The following is an 18,971-nucleotide window of genomic DNA, read 5'->3' as shown; positions in this document are numbered from 1 at the left end:
GATTGATACAGGGCTATGGGGAGAGTGCGGGGCAGTGGGACTAGTTTGGGATTGATACAGGGCTATGGGGAGAGAGCAGGGCAGTGGGACTAGTTTATGATTGATACAGGGCTATGGGGAGAGTGCGGGGCAGTGGGACTAGTTTGGGATTGATACAGGGCTATGGGGAGAGAGCAGGGCAGTGGGATTTGTTTGGGATTGATACAGGGCTATGGGGAGAGCGCGGGGCAGTGGGACTAGTTTGGGATTGATACAGGGCTATGGGGAGAGAGCGGGGCAGTGGGACTAGTTTGTGATTGATACAGGGCTATAGGGAGAGCGCGGGGCAATGGGACTAGTTTGGGATCACTCTCGCCAAGATGCGATAGGCCGAATGGACTACACCTGTTCTACAAGGGTTTATGTAACTAATTTCCTCTTTTAACAGCACAGTTCACAAGATTAATAGTGTGTGTTCAGGGGTGGGAGGGAGGGGCTGATTATAGATAAATATAATTCTGTAGCGGCTGAGGTCCCTGGGGAGAGGGCTGCCTGCCTCCAAAAGGCGCTGATTCAGTCGCTCAAGATTTCTGGGGCGTGTGAAGGAGTGGGGGCGGGGAGAGGGGATTTTTGAAGGGGGGGAAACGAGTCAGCGCGAGAGAGGAGAGCGAGCAGCCATGGAGGAAGAAGTCACCTACGCAGATCTTCAGTTCCCTGAGAATTCCAGCGGGAATACGAGGAGGAGGAAGCGGACGAGCCGAGGTGAGACCCATGGGGCGGTGAGAGTGGGGAAAGGTGGTCGGCGGGCGGTGGGTGCGCATGGGTTAGCGTTAGAAAAAGAGGGAGAGAGAGAGAGAAAGTGAGCAATAAATTGACGAAATATATACGTATGTTAGAAAGAGAGAAAGAAAGAATGAAAGGAGGGAAAGAAGGATAGAGAGAAAGAGGCAAAAAAGAAAGAACGAAAGCTAAAAAGGAAGACCCAATTAATCAGGGGATGAGGCCTCGGTTGAGAGCCTCTTCTAAAAGACGGCCCCTCCGACAGTGCAGCGTTCCCTCAGTACTGCCCCTCCGACAGTGCGTCGCACCCTCAGTACTGCCCCTCCGACAGTGCAGCGCTTCCTGAGTACTGCCCCTCCGACAGTGCAGCGCTCCCTCAGTACTGCCCCTCCGACAGTGCAGCGCTCCCTCAGTACTGCCCCTCCGACAGTGCAGCGCTCCCTCAGTACTGCCCCTCCGACAGTGCCGCGCTTCCTGAGTACTGCCCCTCCGACAGTGCAGCGCTCCCTCAGTACTGCCCCTCCGACAGTTCAGCGCTCCCTGAGTACTGCCCCTCCGACAGTGCAGCACGCCCTCAGTACTGCCCCTCCAACAGTGCAGTGCTCCCTCAGTACTGCCCCTCTGGCAGTGCAGCGCTCCCTCAGTACTGCCCCTCCGACAGTGCTGCGTTCCTTCAGTACTGCCCCGCCGACAGTGCAGCACTCCCTCAGTACTGCCCCTCCAACAGTGCAGCACTCCCTCAGTACTGCCCGTCCGACAGTGCAGCGCTCCCTCAGTACTGTACCTCCGACAGTGCAGCGCTCCCTCAGTACTGTTCCTCCGACAGTGCAGCGCTCCCTCAGTACTGTTCCTCCGACAGTGCAGCGCTCCCTCAGTACTGTACCTCCGACAGTGCAGCGCTCCCTCAGTACTGCCCCTCTGACAGTGCAGCGCTCCCTCAGTACTGTTCCTCCGACAGTGCAGCGCTCCCTCAGTCCTGCCCCTCTGACAGTGCAGAGCTCCCTCAGTACTGCCCCCTGACAGTGCAGCGCTCCCTCAGCACTGCCCCTCCGACGGTGCAGCGCTCCCTCAGTACTGCCCCTCCGACAGTGCAGCGCTCCCTCAGTACGGCCCCTCCGACAGTGCAGCACTCCCTCAGAGCTGGGCAAATGGGGAGTGTCGGCCTGGGATTATGGGGCTCAAGTCTCTGGATTCGCCTTTGCACCCACGAAGTTCTGCCGCAGGGGTGGGTGGGAGTGTGAAGAGAGCTAGACTGGCTGAGGCAAACTGACAGCCTGTTTTTTTGCTTACCACTACAGGGTGTGTGAAGTCTTTGCTGAGAATGAACATATGCCTTCTTTTTGTCAATCTCGTCCTCCTCGGGGTTCTGGTTTACATCGTCACCACCCAGTGTAAGTACCGGCCTGAATGCTCCGTCTCTCACTGATAAATTTGCTAAATTCTTCCCCAGCTTCCGAGGCCCATCACTGAGGTAAGTGTCAAGAGGCTTCGCCTAGTCGATCAGCTCATGGCTGTGCCAGTTTGACTGAGCCCCACACACTGAGCAGGAAAGGCCCAGGCTCCGTCCCCGGCCTGCGCTGAGTTAGTCTGATTTCACACCCGGTGTGGTACTGAGCCCCACACACACAGACAGCAGGAAAGGCCCAGGCTCCATCCCCGGCCTGTGCTGAGTTAGCTTGATCTCACACCCGGTGTGGTACTGAGCCCCATACACAGAGCAAGAAAGGCCTACGCTCCGTCCCCGGCCTGTGCTGAGTTAGCCTGATCTCACTCCCGGTGTGGTACTGAGGCCCACCCACACACAGAGCAGGAAAGGCCCAGGCTCCGTCCCCGGCCTGTGCTGAGCTAGCCTGATCTCACTCCCGGTGTGGTACTGAGCACCACACACAGAGCAGGAAAGGCCCAGGCTCCATCCCCGGCCTGTGCTGAGTTAGCCTGATCTCACACCCGGTGTGGTACTGGGCCCCACCCACACACAGAAGGAAAGGCCCAGGCTCCGTCCCCGGCCTGTGCTGAGTTAGCCTGATCTCTCACCCGGTGTGGTACTGAGCCCCCCACACAGAGCAGGAAATGCCCAGGCTCCGTCCCCGGCCTGTGCTGAGTTAGCCTGATGTCTCACCCGGTGTGGTACTGAGCCCCCCACACAGAGCAGGAAACGCCCAGGCTCCGTCCCCGGCCTGTGCTGAGTTAGCCTGATGTCACACCCGGTGTGGTACTGAGCCCCACACACAGAGCAGGAAAGGCCCAGGCTCCATCCCCGGCCTGTGCTGAGTTAGCCTTATCTCACACCCGGTGTGGGACTGAGCCCCACACACAGAGCAAGAAAGGCCCAGGCCCAATCCCCGGCCTGTGCTGAGTTAGCCTGATCTCACTCCCGGTGTGGTACTGAGCACGACACACAGAGCAGGAAAGGCCCAGGCTCCATCCCCGGCCAGTGCTGAGTTAGCCTGATCTCACTCCCTGTGTGGGACTGAGCCCCACACACAGAGCAGGAAAGGCCCAGGCTCCGTCCCCGGCCTGTGCGGAGTTAGCCTTATCTCACACCCGGTGTGGGACTGAGCCCCACACACAGAGCAGGAAAGGCCCAGGCTCCATCCCCGGCCTGTACTGAGTTAGCCTGATCTCACTCCCTGTGTGGGACTGAGCCCCACACACAGAGCAGGAAAGGCCCAGGCTCCATCCCCGGCCTGTGCTGAGTTAGCCTGATCTCACTCCCTGTGTGGGACTGAGCTGTACGTTGACCTATTTTCAGAGGGTGATGGTAGAATGTTGGTTAACAGGTGGTTTGGGTAAATATAGCTTTGTAAAGCTCACTTCCTGTTGGACAGATGTGTGTCAGATCACTGGGGCGTAACAGGTGGCATTTCATTTAATCTACACCAGTGATCTGCCTGTGATTGTTTGCCATGGTACGTACCCTGCGTATATAACTATTATTGACAAACTACCTGCGACACATCTCGCACCCGCACAAGATACCTGTGTGAGTCTCAATGTCGTGGGTTCGAGCCCCCAGTCCAGAGACTCGAGCCCCATAATCCGAGGCCGACACACCCCGGTTCCCCAGTTCTGAGAGAGTGCTGTCCTATCGGAGGGGCAGTGCCGAGGGAGCGCTGCACTGTTGGAGGGGCAGTACTGAGGGAGCACTGCACTGTCGGAGGGGCAGTACTGAGGGAGCGCCGTACTGTCGGAGGGGCAGTACTGAGGGAGCGCTGCACTGTCGGAGGGGCAGTACTGAGGGAGCCCCGTACTGTCGGAGGGGCAGTACTGAGGGAGCGCTGCACTGTCGGAGAGGCAGTACTGAGGGAGTGCTGCACTGTCGGAGGGGCAGTACTGAGAGAGCGCTGCACTGTCGGAGGGTCAGTACTGAGGGAGCGCTGCACTGTTCGAGGGGCAGTACTGAGGGAGCGCTGCAATGTTGGAGGGGCAGTACTGAGGGAGCACCGCACTGTCGGAGGGGCAGTACTGATGGAGCGCTGCACTGTCAGAGGGTCAGTACTGAGGGAGCACTGCACTGTCGGAGGGGCAGTACTGAGGGAGCGCCGTACTGTCGGAGGGGCAGTACTGAGGGAGCGCTGCACTGTCGGAGGGGCAGTACTGAGGGAGCGCTGCACTGTCGGAGGGGCAGTACTGAGGGAGCGCCGCACTGTCGGAGAGGCAGTACCGAGGGAGTGCTGCACTGTCGGAGGGGCAGTACTGAGAGAGCGCTGCACTGTCGAAGGGGCAGTACTGAGGGAGCACTGCACTGTCGGAGGGACAGTATTGAGGGAGCACTGCACTGTTGGAGGGTCAGTACTGAGGGAACGCTGTCCTATTGGAGGGGCAGTACTGAGGGAGCGCTGCACTGTCGGAGCGGCAGAACTGAGGGAGGGCCGCACTGTCGGAGGGGCAGTACTGAGGGAGCACTGCACTGTCGGAGGAGCAGTACTGAGGGAGCACTGCACTGTCGGAGGGGCAGTACAGAGGGAGCGCTGCACTGTTGGAGGAGCAGTTCTGAGGGAGCGCAGCCCTGTCAGAGGGGCAGAACTGAGGGAGTGCTGCACTGTCGGAGGGACAGTACTGAGGGAGCGCTGCACTGTCGGAGCGGCAGTACTGAGGGAGCGTTGCACTGTCGGAGGGACAGTACTGAAGGAGCGTTGCACTGTCGGAGAGACAGTTCTGAGGGAGTGCTGCACTGTCAGAGGGACAGTACTGAGGGAGTGCTGCACTGTCGGAGGGGCAGTACTGAGGGTGTGCTGCACTGTCGGAGGGACAGTACTGAGGGTCCACTGCTCTGTCGGAGGGGCAGTACTGAGGGACCGCTGCTCTGTTGGAGGGGCAGTACTGAGGGAGTGCTGCACTGTCGGAGGGACAGCACTGAGGGACCGCTGCTCTGTCGGTGGGGCAGTACTCAGGGAGTGCTGCACTGTCGGTGGGGCAGTACTGAGGGAGTGCTGCACTGTCGGAGGGGCAGTACTGAGGGAATGTTTCACTGTCGGAGGGGCAGTACTAAGGGAGTGCTGCACTGTCGGAGGGACAGTACTGAGGGAGTGTTGCACTGTCGGAGGGGCTGTACTGAGGGAGCACTGCACTGTCGGAGGGGCAGTACTGAGGGAGTGCTGCACTGTCGGAGGGGCAGTACTGAGGGAGTGCTGCACTGTCGCAGGGACAGTACTGAGGGTCCGCTGCTCTGTCGTAGGTGCATTACTGAGGGACCGCTGCTCTGTCGGAGGGGCAGTACTGAGGGAGCACTGTACTGTCAGAGGGACGATTCTGAGGGAGCACTGCACAGTTGGAGGGTCTGTACTGAGGGAGTGCTGTCCTATTGGAGGGGCAGTACTGAGGGAGCGCTGCACTGATGGAGCGGTAGTACTGAGGGAGGGCCGCACTGTCGGAGAGTCAGTGCTGAGGGAGTGCCGCACTGTCGGAGGGGCAGTACTGAGGGAGTCCTGCACTGTCGGAGGGACAGTACTGAGGGAGCACTGCACGGTCGGAGGGACAGTACTGAGGGAGCGCTGCACTGTCGGAGGGACAGTGCTGAGGGAGCACTGCACGGTCGGAGGGACAGTACTGAGGGAGCACTGCACGGTCGGAGGGGCAGTACTGAGGGAGTGCTGCCCTGTCGGAGGGACAGTACTGAGGGAGCACTGCATGGTTGGAGGGGCAGTACTGAGGGAGCGCTGCACTGTCGGAGGGGCAGTACTGAGGGAGTGCTGCACTGTTGGAGCAGCTGCACTGAGGGAGTGCTGCACTGTCGGAGGGGCAGTACTGAGGGAGTGCTACACTGGCAAAAGGGCAGTACTGAGGGAACGCTGCGCTGTCGGAGTGGCAGTACTGAGGGAGTGCCGCAGTGTCGGAGTGGCAGTACTGACGGAGTTCTGCACTGTCATAGGGTCAGTACTGAGGGAGCGTTGCACTGTCGCTGGGGCACTACTGAGGGAGTGCTGCACTGTCGGAGCAGCAGTGCTGAGGGAGTGCTGCACTGTCAAAGGGGCAGCACTGAGGGAGCGCTGCACTGTCGGAAGGGCAGTACTGAGGTAGCGCTGCACTGTCGGAGGGGCAGTACTGAGGGAGCGCTGCACTGTCAGAAGGACAGTACTGAGGTAGCGCTGCACTGTCGGAGGGCCATTACTGAGGGAGCGCTGCACTGTCGGAGCGGCATTACTGAGGGAGTGCTGTCCTATCGGAGGGGCAGTACTGAGAGTGTGCTGTTCTATGGGAGGGGCAGTACTGAGGGAGCGCTGCACTTTCGGAGGGGCAGTACTGAGGGAGCGCTGCACTGTCGGTCTGCAGTACTGAGAGAGTGTTATCCTATCGGAGGGGCAGTACAGAGGGAGCGCTGCACTGTCGGAGGGGCAGTACTGAAGGAGCGCCGCACTGTCTGGGGGCCGTACTGAGAGAGCGCTGCACTGTCGGAGGGGCAGTACTGAGGGAGTGCTGCACTGTCAGAGGGTCAGTACTGATGGGGCGCTGCATTGTCAGAGGAGCGGTACTGAGGGAGTGCTGCACTGTCGGAGGTTCAGTACTGAGGGAGCGCTGCACTGTCGGAGGAGCAGTACTGGGGGAGCGCTGCACTGTCAAATGGACAGTACTGAGGGAGCGCCGCACTGTCAAAGGGACATTACTGAGGGAGCGCTGCACTGTTGGTGGGGCAGTACTGATGGACCGCTGCTCTGTCTGTGGGGCAGTACTGAGGGAGTGGTGCACTGTCGGAGGGACAGTACTGAGGGAGTGCTGCACTGTCAGAGGGGCAGTACTGAAGGATTGCTGCACTATCGGAGGAGCAGTACTGAGGGAGTGCTGCACTGTCAGAGGGACAGTACTGAGGGTGTGCTGCACTGTCGGAGGGACAGTACTGTCGGAGGGACAATACTGAAGGAGCGTAGCACTGTTGGAGGGACGGTACTGAGGGAGTGCTGTACTGTTGGTGGGTCAGTACTGAGGGAGTGCTGTACTGTCGGAGGGGCAGTACTGAGGGAGTGCTGCACTGTCGGAGGGGCAGTACTGAGGGAGTGCTGCACTGTCGGAGGAGCAGTACTGAGGGAGTGCTGCACTGTCGGAGGGACAGTACTGAGGGAGTGCTGCACTGTCGGAGGGACAGTACGGAGGGAGCACGGCACCGTCGGAGGTGCAGTACTGAGGGAGTGCTGCACTGTCGGAGGGGCAGTACTGAGGGAGCGCTGCACTGTCAGAGTGTCAGTACTGATGGGGCGCTGCACTGTCGGAGGGACAGTACTGAGGGAGTGCTGCACTGTCGGAGGGTCAGTACTGAGGGAGCACTGCACTGTCGGAGGTCCAGTACTGAAGTACCGCTGCATTGTCAGAGGAGCGGTACTGAGGGAGTGCTGCACTGTCGGAGGTTCAGTACTGAGGGAGCGCTGCACTGTCGGAGGAGCAGTACTGGGGGAGCGCTGCACTGTCAAATGGACAGTACTGAGGGAGCTCCGCTGCACTGTCAAAGGGACATTACTGAGGTAGCGCTGCACTGTTGGTGGGGCAGTACTGATGGACCGCTGCTCTGTCTGTGGGGCAGTACTGAGGGAGTGCTGCACTGTCGGAGGGACAGTACTGAGGGAGTGCTGCACTGCCGGTGGGGCAGTTTTGAGGGAGCGCTGCACTGTTGGAGGGACAGTACTGAGGGAGTGCTGCACTGTTGGAGGGACAGTACTGAGGGAGTGCTGCACTGTCGGAGGGGCTGTACTGAGAGAGCGCTGCACTGTCGGAGGGACAGTACTGAGGGAGTGCTGCACTGTCAGAGGGGCAGTACTGAGGGTTTGCTGCACTATCGGAGGAGCAGTACTGAGGGAGTGCTGCACTGTCAGAGGGACAGTACTGAGGGAGTGCTGCACTGTCGGAGGGGCTGTACTGAGGGAGCACTGCACTGTCGGAGGGACAGTACTGTCGGAGGGACAATACTGAAGGAGCGTAGCACTGTCGTAGGGACAGTACTGAGGGAGTGCTGTACTGTTGGTGGGTCAGTACTGAGGGAGTGCTGCACTGTCGGAGGGGCAGTACTGAGGGAGTGCTGCACTGTCGGAGGGGCAGTACTGAGCGAGTGCTGCACTGTCGGAGGAGCAGTACTGAGGGAGTGCTGCACTGTCGGAGGGACAGTACTGAGGGAGTGCTGCACTGTCGGAGGGGCTGTACTGAGGGAGCACTGCACCGTCGGAGGTGCAGTACTGAGGGAGTGCTGCACTGTCGGAGGGGCAGTACTGAGGGAGCGCTGCACTGTCGGAGGGACAGTACTGAGGGAGTGCTGCACTGTCGGAGGGACAGTACTGAGGGAGCGCTGCACTGTCGAAGGGGCAGTACTGAGGGAGCGCTGCACTGTCGGAGGAGCAGTACTGGGGGAGCGCTGCACTGTCAAATGGACAGTACTGAGGGAGCGCCGCACTGTCAAAGGGACATTACTGAGGGAGCGCTGCACTGTTGGTGGGGCAGTACTGATGGACCGCTGCTCTGTCTGTGGGGCAGTACTGAGGGAGTGGTGCACTGTCGGAGGGACAGTACTGAGGGAGTGCTGCACTGTCAGAGGGGCAGTACTGAAGGATTGCTGCACTATCGGAGGAGCAGTACTGAGGGAGTGCTGCACTGTCAGAGGGACAGTACTGAGGGTGTGCTGCACTGTCGGAGGGACAGTACTGTCGGAGGGACAATACTGAAGGAGCGTAGCACTGTTGGAGGGACGGTACTGAGGGAGTGCTGTACTGTTGGTGGGTCAGTACTGAGGGAGTGCTGTACTGTCGGAGGGGCAGTACTGAGGGAGTGCTGCACTGTCGGAGGGGCAGTACTGAGGGAGTGCTGCACTGTCGGAGGAGCAGTACTGAGGGAGTGCTGCACTGTCGGAGGGACAGTACTGAGGGAGTGCTGCACTGTCGGAGGGACAGTACGGAGGGAGCACGGCACCGTCGGTGGTGCAGTACTGAGGGAGTGCTGCACTGTCGGAGGGGCAGTACTGAGGGAGCGCTGCACTGTCAGAGTGTCAGTACTGATTGGGCGCTGCACTGTCGGAGGGACAGTACTGAGGGAGTGCTGCACTGTCGGAGGGTCAGTACTGAGGGAGCACTGCACTGTCGGAGGTCCAGTACTGAAGTACCGCTGCATTGTCAGAGGAGCGGTACTGAGGGAGTGCTGCACTGTCGGAGGTTCAGTACTGAGGGAGCGCTGCACTGTCGGAGGAGCAGTACTGGGGGAGCGCTGCACTGTCAAATGGACAGTACTGAGGGAGCTCCGCTGCACTGTCAAAGGGACATTACTGAGGTAGCGCTGCACTGTTGGTGGGGCAGTACTGATGGACCGCTGCTCTGTCTGTGGGGCAGTACTGAGGGAGTGCTGCACTGTCGGAGGGACAGTACTGAGGGAGTGCTGCACTGCCGGTGGGGCAGTTTTGAGGGAGCGCTGCACTGTTGGAGGGACAGTACTGAGGGAGTGCTGCACTGTTGGAGGGACAGTACTGAGGGAGTGCTGCACTGTCGGAGGGGCTGTACTGAGAGAGCGCTGCACTGTCGGAGGGACAGTACTGAGGGAGTGCTGCACTGTCAGAGGGGCAGTACTGAGGGTTTGCTGCACTATCGGAGGAGCAGTACTGAGGGAGTGCTGCACTGTCAGAGGGACAGTACTGAGGGAGTGCTGCACTGTCGGAGGGGCTGTACTGAGGGAGCACTGCACTGTCGGAGGGACAGTACTGTCGGAGGGACAATACTGAAGGAGCGTAGCACTGTCGTAGGGACAGTACTGAGGGAGTGCTGTACTGTTGGTGGGTCAGTACTGAGGGAGTGCTGCACTGTCGGAGGGGCAGTACTGAGGGAGTGCTGCACTGTCGGAGGGGCAGTACTGAGCGAGTGCTGCACTGTCGGAGGAGCAGTACTGAGGGAGTGCTGCACTGTCGGAGGGACAGTACTGAGGGAGTGCTGCACTGTCGGAGGGGCTGTACTGAGGGAGCACTGCACCGTCGGAGGTGCAGTACTGAGGGAGTGCTGCACTGTCGGAGGGGCAGTACTGAGGGAGCGCTGCACTGTCGGAGGGACAGTACTGAGGGAGTGCTGCACTGTCGGAGGGACAGTACTGAGGGAGCGCTGCACTGTCGAAGGGGCAGTACTGAGGGAGCGCTGCACTGTCGGAGGGGCTGTACTGAGGGAGCGCTGCACTGTCGGAGGGACAGTACTGAGGGAGTGCTGCACTGTCGGAGGGGCAGTACTGAGGGAGCGCTGCACTGTCGGAGGGACAGTACTGAGGGAGTGCTGCACTGTCGGAGGGACAGTACTGAGGGAGCGCTGCACTGTCGGAGGGGCAGTACTGAGGGAGCGCTGCACTGTCGGAGGGGCTGTACTGAGGGAGTGGTGCACTGTCGGAGGGGCAGTACTGAGGGAGCGCTGCACTGTCGGAGGGGCTGTACTGAGGGAGTGGTGCACTGTCGGAGGAGCAGTACTGAGGGAGCGCTGCACTGTCGGAGGGGCAGTACTGAGGGAGCGCTGCACTGTCGGAGGGGCTGTACTGAGGGAGTGGTGCACTGTCGGAGGGACAGTACTGAGGGAGCGCTGCACTGTCGGAGGGGCAGTACTGAGGGAGCGCTGCACTGTCGGAGGGGCTGTACTGAGGGAGTGGTGCACTGTCGGAGGAGCAGTACTGAGGGAGCGCTGCACTGTCGGAGGGACAGTACTGAGGGAGTGGTGCACTGTCGGAGGGGCAGTACTGAGGGAGCGCTGCACTGTCGGAGGGACAGTACTGAGGGAGCGCTGCACTGTCGGAGGGACAGTACTGAGGGAGCGCTGCACTGTCGGAGGGACAGTACTGAGGGAGTGCTGCACTGTCGGAGGTGCCTTCGTTCGGCTGAGACATCAATTCGAGACCCAACCTGCCCACTTTGGTGGACTTCAAATATCCCAGGTCAACTATTTTGAAAAAGAGCAGGGAAGATCTCCACGATGTGCTGGGAACAATATTTTTCCCTCAGTCTACATCACTAAAATAGAAGTGATCTGCCCATGATCACATTGCTGTTTGAGGGATCTCGCTCCGTGCAATTTGGCTGCTGATTTTTCCAATATTGTAACAGATTGAGGGGAGATGATAAGAACATAAGAAATAGGAGCAGGACTAGGCCAATCGGCCCCTCGAGCCTGCTCCGCCATTCAATAAGATCATGGCTGATCTGATCCTAACCGCCAATCCACTATCACAGAACCATCTCCTGAATCTAACAGAATTAGACACACGAAATAGGAGCAGGATCAGGCTACACGGCCCCTGGGCCCGCTCCGCTACCCACAGGGCCATGACCGATCCGAACCTAGACTCATGTCCAAATTCCTGCCCGCTCCCCGTAACACTTAATTCCCTTTACTTCTAGGAAACTGTCTATTTCTGTTTTATATTTATGTAATGATGTAGCTTCTACAGCTTTTTGGGGCAACATATTCCATGGACCCACCACCCTCTGAGTGAAGTAGTTCCTCCTCATCTCAGTTTTGAAAGAGCAGCCCCTTATTCTAAGACTATGCCCCCTAGTTCTAGTTTCACCCATCATCGGGAGCATCCTACCCGCATCCACCCGATCCAACCCCTTCACAATCTTATATGTTTCAATAAGATCGCCTCTCATTCTTCTGAACTCCAATGAGTAGAGTCCCAATCCTCATATGTCCATCCCCTCATCCCCGGGATTAACCGAGTGAACCTTGTTTGTACTGACTCGAGAGCAAGTATGTCTTTTCTTAAGTACGGACACCAAAACTGTATGCAGTATTCCAGGTGCCGTCTCACCAATACCTTGTACAACTGAAGCAATACCCCCCTATTTTTATATTCTATCCCCCTAGCAATGAAAGCCAACATTCCATTGGCCTTCTTAATCACTTGCTGCACCTGCATACTAACCTTTTGAGTTTCGTGCACCAGGACCCCCAGATCCCTTTGTACTCCAGTTTCTTGCCATTAAGATAATAACTTGCTCTACGATTTTTCCTGCCAAAGTGCATAACCTCACACTTTCCAGTATTGTATTCCATCTGCCAAATCTCTGCCCACTTACTTAGCCTGTCTATGTCCCCTTGCAGGTTTTTTATGTCCTCCTCACTCACTACTTTCCCTCCCATCTTAGTATCATCTGCAAACTTTGATATGTTACACTCGGTCCCCTCCTCCAAATCGTTAATATAGATTGTAAAGAGTTGGGGACCCAGCACTGACCCCTGCGGAACACCACTAGTTACTGATTGCCAGTCTGAGAATGAACCATTTATCCCAACTCTCTGCCTTCTGTTAGATAGCCAATCCTCTATCCATGCCAGAATATTACCCCCAATCCCGTGATTTTTTATCTTAAGCAATAATCTTTTGTGTGGCACCTTGTCAAATGCCTTTTGGAAGTCTAAATACACTACGTCCACTGGTTCACCTTTATCCACCCTATATGTTACTTCCTCAAAGAACTCCAGCAAATTTGTCAAACATGACTTCCCCTTCATAAAACCATGCTGACTTTGTCTTATTAAATTATGATAATCCAAATGTCCTGTTACTGTCTCCTTAATAATGGACTCCAAAATGTTACCTACCACAGATGTTAGGCTAACCGGTCTATAGTTTCCAGCCTTCTGTCTACTGCCCTTTTTAAATAAGGGTGTTACATTAGCAGTTTTCCAGTCTGCCGGGACCTTTGCTGAGTCCAGGGAGTTTTGGAAAATTATTACTAATGCATCCACAATCCCTACCGCCACTTCCCTCAAGACCCTAGGATGTAAGCCATCAGGTCCAGGTGATTTATCCACCTTGAGTCCCATTATTTTACCGAGTACCACTTCCTTAGTGATTTTGATCGTGTTTAGCTCCTCCCCCCCATAGCCCCCTGTTTATCCAGTGTTGGGATATACTTAGTGTCCTCTACTGTAAAGGCTGATACAAAATATTCATTCAGTGTTTTTGCCATCTCCATATTTCCCACCATTAATTTCCCGGTCTCATCCTCTAAGGGACCAACATTTACTTTAGCCACCCTTTTTCTTTTTATATAACTATAAAAACTCTTACTATCTGTTTTTATATTTTTTGCTAATTTACTTTCATAATCTATCTTCCCTTTCTTAATCAATCTTTTTGTTATTTTTTGCTGTCTTTTAAAGTTTTCCCAATCCTCTATCCTCCCACTAGATTTGGCTACCTTATATGCCCTTGTTTTTAGTCGAATACTATCCTTAATTTCTTTACTAAGCCACGGATGGCTGTCTTTTCTTTTACACCCTTTTCTTCTCAGTGGAATATATTTTTTGTGGAAGTTGTAAAATAACTCCTTAAATGTACACCACTGATCATGTATCATCTTACCCTTTAATCTATTTTCCCAATCCACTCTACTCAATTCCGCTCTCATACCTTCATAGTCTCCTTTATTCAAGCTTAGCACGCTTGTTTGAGATCCAACCTGCTCACCCTCTAATTGAATATGGAATTCAACCATGTTATGGTCACTCATTCCAAGGGGATCCTTTACTAGGACATTTTTAATTAATCCTGTCTCATTACACAGGACCAGATCTAAGGTTGCTTGCCCCCTGGTCGGTTCAGTTACATACTGCTCAAGAAACCCATCCCTAATACACACAATGAACTCATCCTCAAGGGAGCCCTGCCCAATTTGATTTGTCCAATTAATATGACAGTTAAAATCCCCCATAATTATAGATGTTCCCTTATTACAAGCCTCAACTATTTCCTGATTGATACTCCGTCCAACAGAATTGCAACTGTTCGGAGGCCTATAGACTACACCCACTAGTGTTTTTTTCCCCTTATTATTCCTTATCTCCACCCAAACTGTTTCATTATCCTGATCTTTTGACCCAATATCATTTCTCTGTATTACAGTGATTCCTTCCTTTATTAACATAGCCACCCCACCTCCCCTTCCTTCCTGCCTGTCCTTCCTGATCGTTAAATAACCTGGTATGTTTAATTCCCAGGCATTGTCACCCTGCAGCCATGTTTCTGTAATGGCCACAAGATCATACCCATATGTAGTTATTTGTGCCATTAACTCGTCTATTTTGTTACGAATGCTACGTGCATTCAGATAGAGAACTTTCAAATATGTTTTGTGACACTTAGTTCCTGCTTTTGCCCTTTTTATTACTTTACCTTTTACTCCATACCTTCTGCCCCTTCCTGACACGCTCTGGTTTTTAATTTCCCCACTGCTACCTAAGTGTTGGCCTTTAATATTATTTGCTCTCTAGGAACCTCCCCCCCACTAGTTAGTTTAAAGCCCTCTCTACAGCCCTAGTTATATGATCCGCCAGGACTCTAGTCCCAGCACTGGCCAAGTGAAGCCCGTCCCAATGGAACAGCTCCCTCCTGCCCCAGTACTGGTGCCAGTGTCCCAGGAAGCAAAACCCATTTCTCCCACACCAGTCTTTGAGCCACGCATTTAACTCTCTAATTTTATTTGTCCTAGCCAAATTCGCTCGTGGCTCAGGTAATATTATTACCCTTGAGGTTCTGTTTTATAATTTGACCCCTAGCTGCTCATACTCCTTTAACAGAACTGGCTTCCTAGTCCTATCTACGTCATTTGTACCAACATGGACCACGATAACTGGATCCACCCCCTCCCACTGCAAGTTTCTTTCCAGCCCAGAGGAGATGTCCTTAACCCTGGCACCGGGTAGGCAACACAGCCTTCGGGACTCTCGCTCTCGGCTGCAGAGAACTCTATCTATCCCCCTAATAATACTATCCCCTACCACTACAACATTTCTATTTACTCCCCCCTCTTGAATGGCCCCCCGTTCCACGGTGCTGTGGCCAGGTTGCTCATCCTCCCTGCAGTCCCTGCTCCTGTCCCCACAGGGAGTAAGAACCTCGAACCTGTTGGACAAGAGCAAGGGCTGCGGCTCCTCCAACACTACCTTCTGAATCCCCGTACCTGCCTCACTCGTAGTCACACCGTCCTGTCCCTGACCATGGGCTACATCTGAATTAATTAACTTAAAAGGTGTGACCACCTCCTGAGACACAGAGTCCAGGTACTTCTCCCCCTCCCTGATGTGTCGCAGTGTCTGAAGCTCAGACTCCAGCTCATCAACACGGAGCTGGAGTTCCTGTAGCAGCAGACACTTGTCACAGACATAATCACCATGAGCCTCAATGGGGTCCACCGGCTCCCACAACTCGCAACAGTAACACATCACCTGCTCCAATCTATGTAATTAATTAAAATTTTTATTGTTAGTTATGGACACCCTCTGCCCGATTTTAGATGCTAGTATCCCCTTTAATTAATTGGATTTAAATTAAATCAATCCCTCTAATTACATCAGTTAAATGGTTTACCAACAGTCACTCTGCACCAGAAAGGCCTTATTAACTACAACCCACAGAGTTAAAGTTTGAAAAGAGCACCTAACACCCCACTTACCCTAACTCACACTTACCCAAACTCACAGCACTCTCTGCTGACTCACACTCAGTGCTTGCTTGCACTAGGACTGGTCTTTTTATACTGTTTGTTTGTTTACAGCCAAATGAGTCACACCTGCTGATTGGTTAGAAAACTGGTTTCCACTGCCTGCTGTGCCAATTTACTCCTACTGCAATGTAACCTTGTTTTACTCTTCTTAAACCAACAGAATCCCAAATATTTAACTTTTCCCCTTTACTTAAACTGCTTAAGTAATTCAGGTTTGTAAATACTGAGAGGGACAGATTGAGGGGAGATGATCCAGGTTTGTAGATACTGAGAGGGACAGATTGGGGGGAGATGATCCAGGTTTCTGGTTACTGAGAGGGACAGATTGAGGGGGAGATGATCCAGGTTTGTAAATACTGAGAGGGAAAGATAGGGGGGAGATGATCCAGGTTTGTAGATACTGAGATAGATAGATTGAGGGGAGATGATGCAGGTTTGTGAATAGTGAGGGGGACAGATTGAGGAGAGATGATCCAGGTTTGTAAATACTGAGAGGGACAGATTGAGGGGAGATGATCCAGGTTTGTAAATACTGAGAGGGACAGATTGAGGGGAGATGATCCAGGTTTGTAGATACTGAGAGGGACAGATTGAGGGGAGATGATCCAGGTTTGTAAATACTGAGAGGGACAGATTGAGGGGAGATGATCCAGGTTTGTAAATACTGAGAGGGACAGATTGAGGGGGAGATGATCCAAGTTTGTAGATACTGAGAGGGACAGATTGAGGGGGAGATGATCCAGGTTTGTAGATACTGAGAGGGACAGATTGAGGGGGAGATGATCCAGGGTTGTAGATACTGAGAGGGATAGACTGAGGGGAGATGATTCAGGTTTGTAGATACTGAGAGGGACAGATTGAGGGGGAGATGATCCAGGTTTGTAGATACTGAGAGGGACAGATTGAGGGGGAGATGATCCAGGTTCGTAAATATTGAGAGGGACAGATTGAGGGGACATGATCCAGGTTTGTAGATACTGAGAGGGACAGATTGAGGGGAGATGATCCAGGTTTGTAGATACTGAGAGGGTCAGATTGAGGGGGAGATGATCCAGGTTTGTAAATACTGAGAGGGACAGATTGAGGGGAGATGATCCAGGTTTGTAGATACTGAGAGGGACAGATTCAGGAGAGATGATCCAGGTTTGTAGATACTGAGAGGGACAGATTGAGGGGAGATGATCCAGGTTTGTAGATACTGATAGGGACAGATTGAGGGGCGATGATCCAGGTTTGTAAATACTGAGCGGGACAGATTGAGGGGCACATGATCCAGGTTTGTAGATACTGAGAGGGACAGATTGAGGGGAGATGATCCAGGTTTGTAGACACTGAGAGGGACAGATTGAGGGGAGATGATCCAGGTTTGTAAATACTGAGGGGGCAGATTGAGGGGGAGATGATCCAGGTTTGTAGATACTGAGAGGGACAGATTGAGGGAGATGATCCAGGTTTGTAAATACTGAGGGGGCAGATTAAGGGGGAGATGATCCAGGTTTGTAGATACTGAGTGGGACAGATTGAGGGGAGATGATCCAGGTTTGTAGATACTGAGCGGGACAGATTGAGGGTAGATGATCCAGGTTTGTAGATACTGAGAGGGACAGATTGAGGGGAGATGATCCAGGTTTGTAGATACTGAGAGGGACAGATTGAGGGGGAGATGATCCAGGTTTGTAGATACTGAGAGCGACAGATTGAGGGGGAGGTGATACAGGTTTGTATATACTGAGAGGGACAGATTGAGGGGAGATGATCCTGGTTTGTAAATAGTGAGAGGGACAGATTGAAGGGAGATGATCCAGGTTTGTAGGTACTGAGAGAGACAGATTGAGGGGAGATGATCCAGGTTTGTAAATAGTGAGAGGGACAGATTGAGAGGAGATGATCCAGGTTTGTAGATACTGAGAGGGACAGATTGAGGGGAGATGATCCAGGTTTGTAGATACTGAGAGAGACAGATTGAGGGGAGATGATCCAGGTTTGTAGATACTGAGGGGGACAGATTGAGGGGAGATGATCCAGCTTTGTAGATACTGAGAGAGACAGATTGAGGGGAGATGATCCAGGTTTGTAGATACTGAGAGGGACATATTGAGGGGAGATGATCCAGGTTTGTAGAAACTGAGAGGGACAGATTGAGGGGTGATGATCCAGGTTTGCAGATACTGAGAGAGACAGATTGAGGGGAGATGATCCAGGTTTATAGATACTGAGAGGGGGAGATTGAGGGGAGATGATCCAGGTTTGTAAATACTGAGAGGGACAGATTGAGGGGGAGATGATGCAGGTTTGTAGATACTGAGAGGGACAGATTGACGGGGTGATGATCCAGGTTTGTAGATACTGAGAGGGACAGATTGAGGGGAGATGATCCAGGTTTGTAGATACTGAGAGGGACAGATTGAGGGGGAGATGATCCAGGTTTGTAGATACTGAGAGGGACAGATTGAGGGGAGATGATCCAGGTTTGTAGATACTGAGAGGGACAGATTGAGGAGAGATGATCCAGGTTTGTAAATACTGAGAGGGACAGATTGAGGGGCGATGATCCAGGTTTGTAGATACTGAGAGGGACAGATTGAGGGGAGATGCTCCAGGTTTGTAAATACTGAGGGGGACAGATTGAGGGGGAGATGATCCAGGTTTGTAGATACTGAGAGGGACAGGTTGAGAGGAGATGATCCAGGTTTGTAGATACTGAGAGGGACAGATTGAGAGGGAGATGATCCAGGTTTGTAGATACTGAGAGGGACAGATTGAGGGGAGATGATCCAGGTTTGTAGATACTGAGAGTGACAGATTGAGGGGAGATGATCCAGGTTTATAAGTACTGAGGGGAACAGATTGAGGGGGAGATGATCCAGGTTTGTAGATACTGAGAGGGACAGATTGAGGGGGAGATGATCCAGGTTTGTGGATACTGAGAGGGACAGATTGAGGGGAGAACATCCAGGTTTGTAAATACTGAGAGGGACAGATTGAGGGGAGATGATCCAGGTTTGTAGATACTGAGAGGGACAGATTGAGGGGAGATGATCCAGGTTTGTAGATACTAAGAGGGACAGATTGAGGGGGAGATGATCCAGGTTTGTGGATACTGAGAGGGACAGATTGAGGGGAGAACATCCAGGTTTGTAAATACTGAGAGGGACAGATTGAGGGGGAGATGATCCAGGTTTGTAGATACTTAGAGGGACAGATTGAGGGGAGATGACCCAGGTTTGTAAATACTGAGAGGGACAGATTGAGGGAAGATGATCCAGGTTTG

General features: G+C 53.8%; 1 protein-coding gene across 2 annotated transcripts in view; it reads left to right on the top strand.

The window, feature by feature from the left end:
* The first annotated feature begins 606 nt into the window (after positions 1 to 606).
* LOC147091434 (uncharacterized) overlaps positions 607 to 18,971 on the top strand; it is a 151,069-nt gene continuing 132,704 nt past the window's right edge. For both annotated transcript variants that reach the window (XM_085976788.1, XM_085976787.1), the window contains exons 1-2: positions 607 to 741; positions 2,058 to 2,150. In XM_085976788.1, coding sequence (XP_085832914.1) covers positions 657 to 741; positions 2,058 to 2,150 — 178 coding nt within the window. In that variant the 5' untranslated portion in view covers positions 607 to 656. The remainder of the gene's footprint in view (positions 742 to 2,057; positions 2,151 to 18,971) is intronic.

Source organism: Somniosus microcephalus, unplaced genomic scaffold (assembly GCF_052327205.1).
Source record: "Somniosus microcephalus isolate GS21.2 unplaced genomic scaffold, FLI_Smic_1.0 unresolved_chr3, whole genome shotgun sequence".
In the NCBI taxonomy this organism is placed as follows: Eukaryota; Metazoa; Chordata; class Chondrichthyes; order Squaliformes; family Somniosidae; genus Somniosus; species Somniosus microcephalus.
This window is presented reverse-complemented; position numbering and strand designations above follow the sequence as displayed.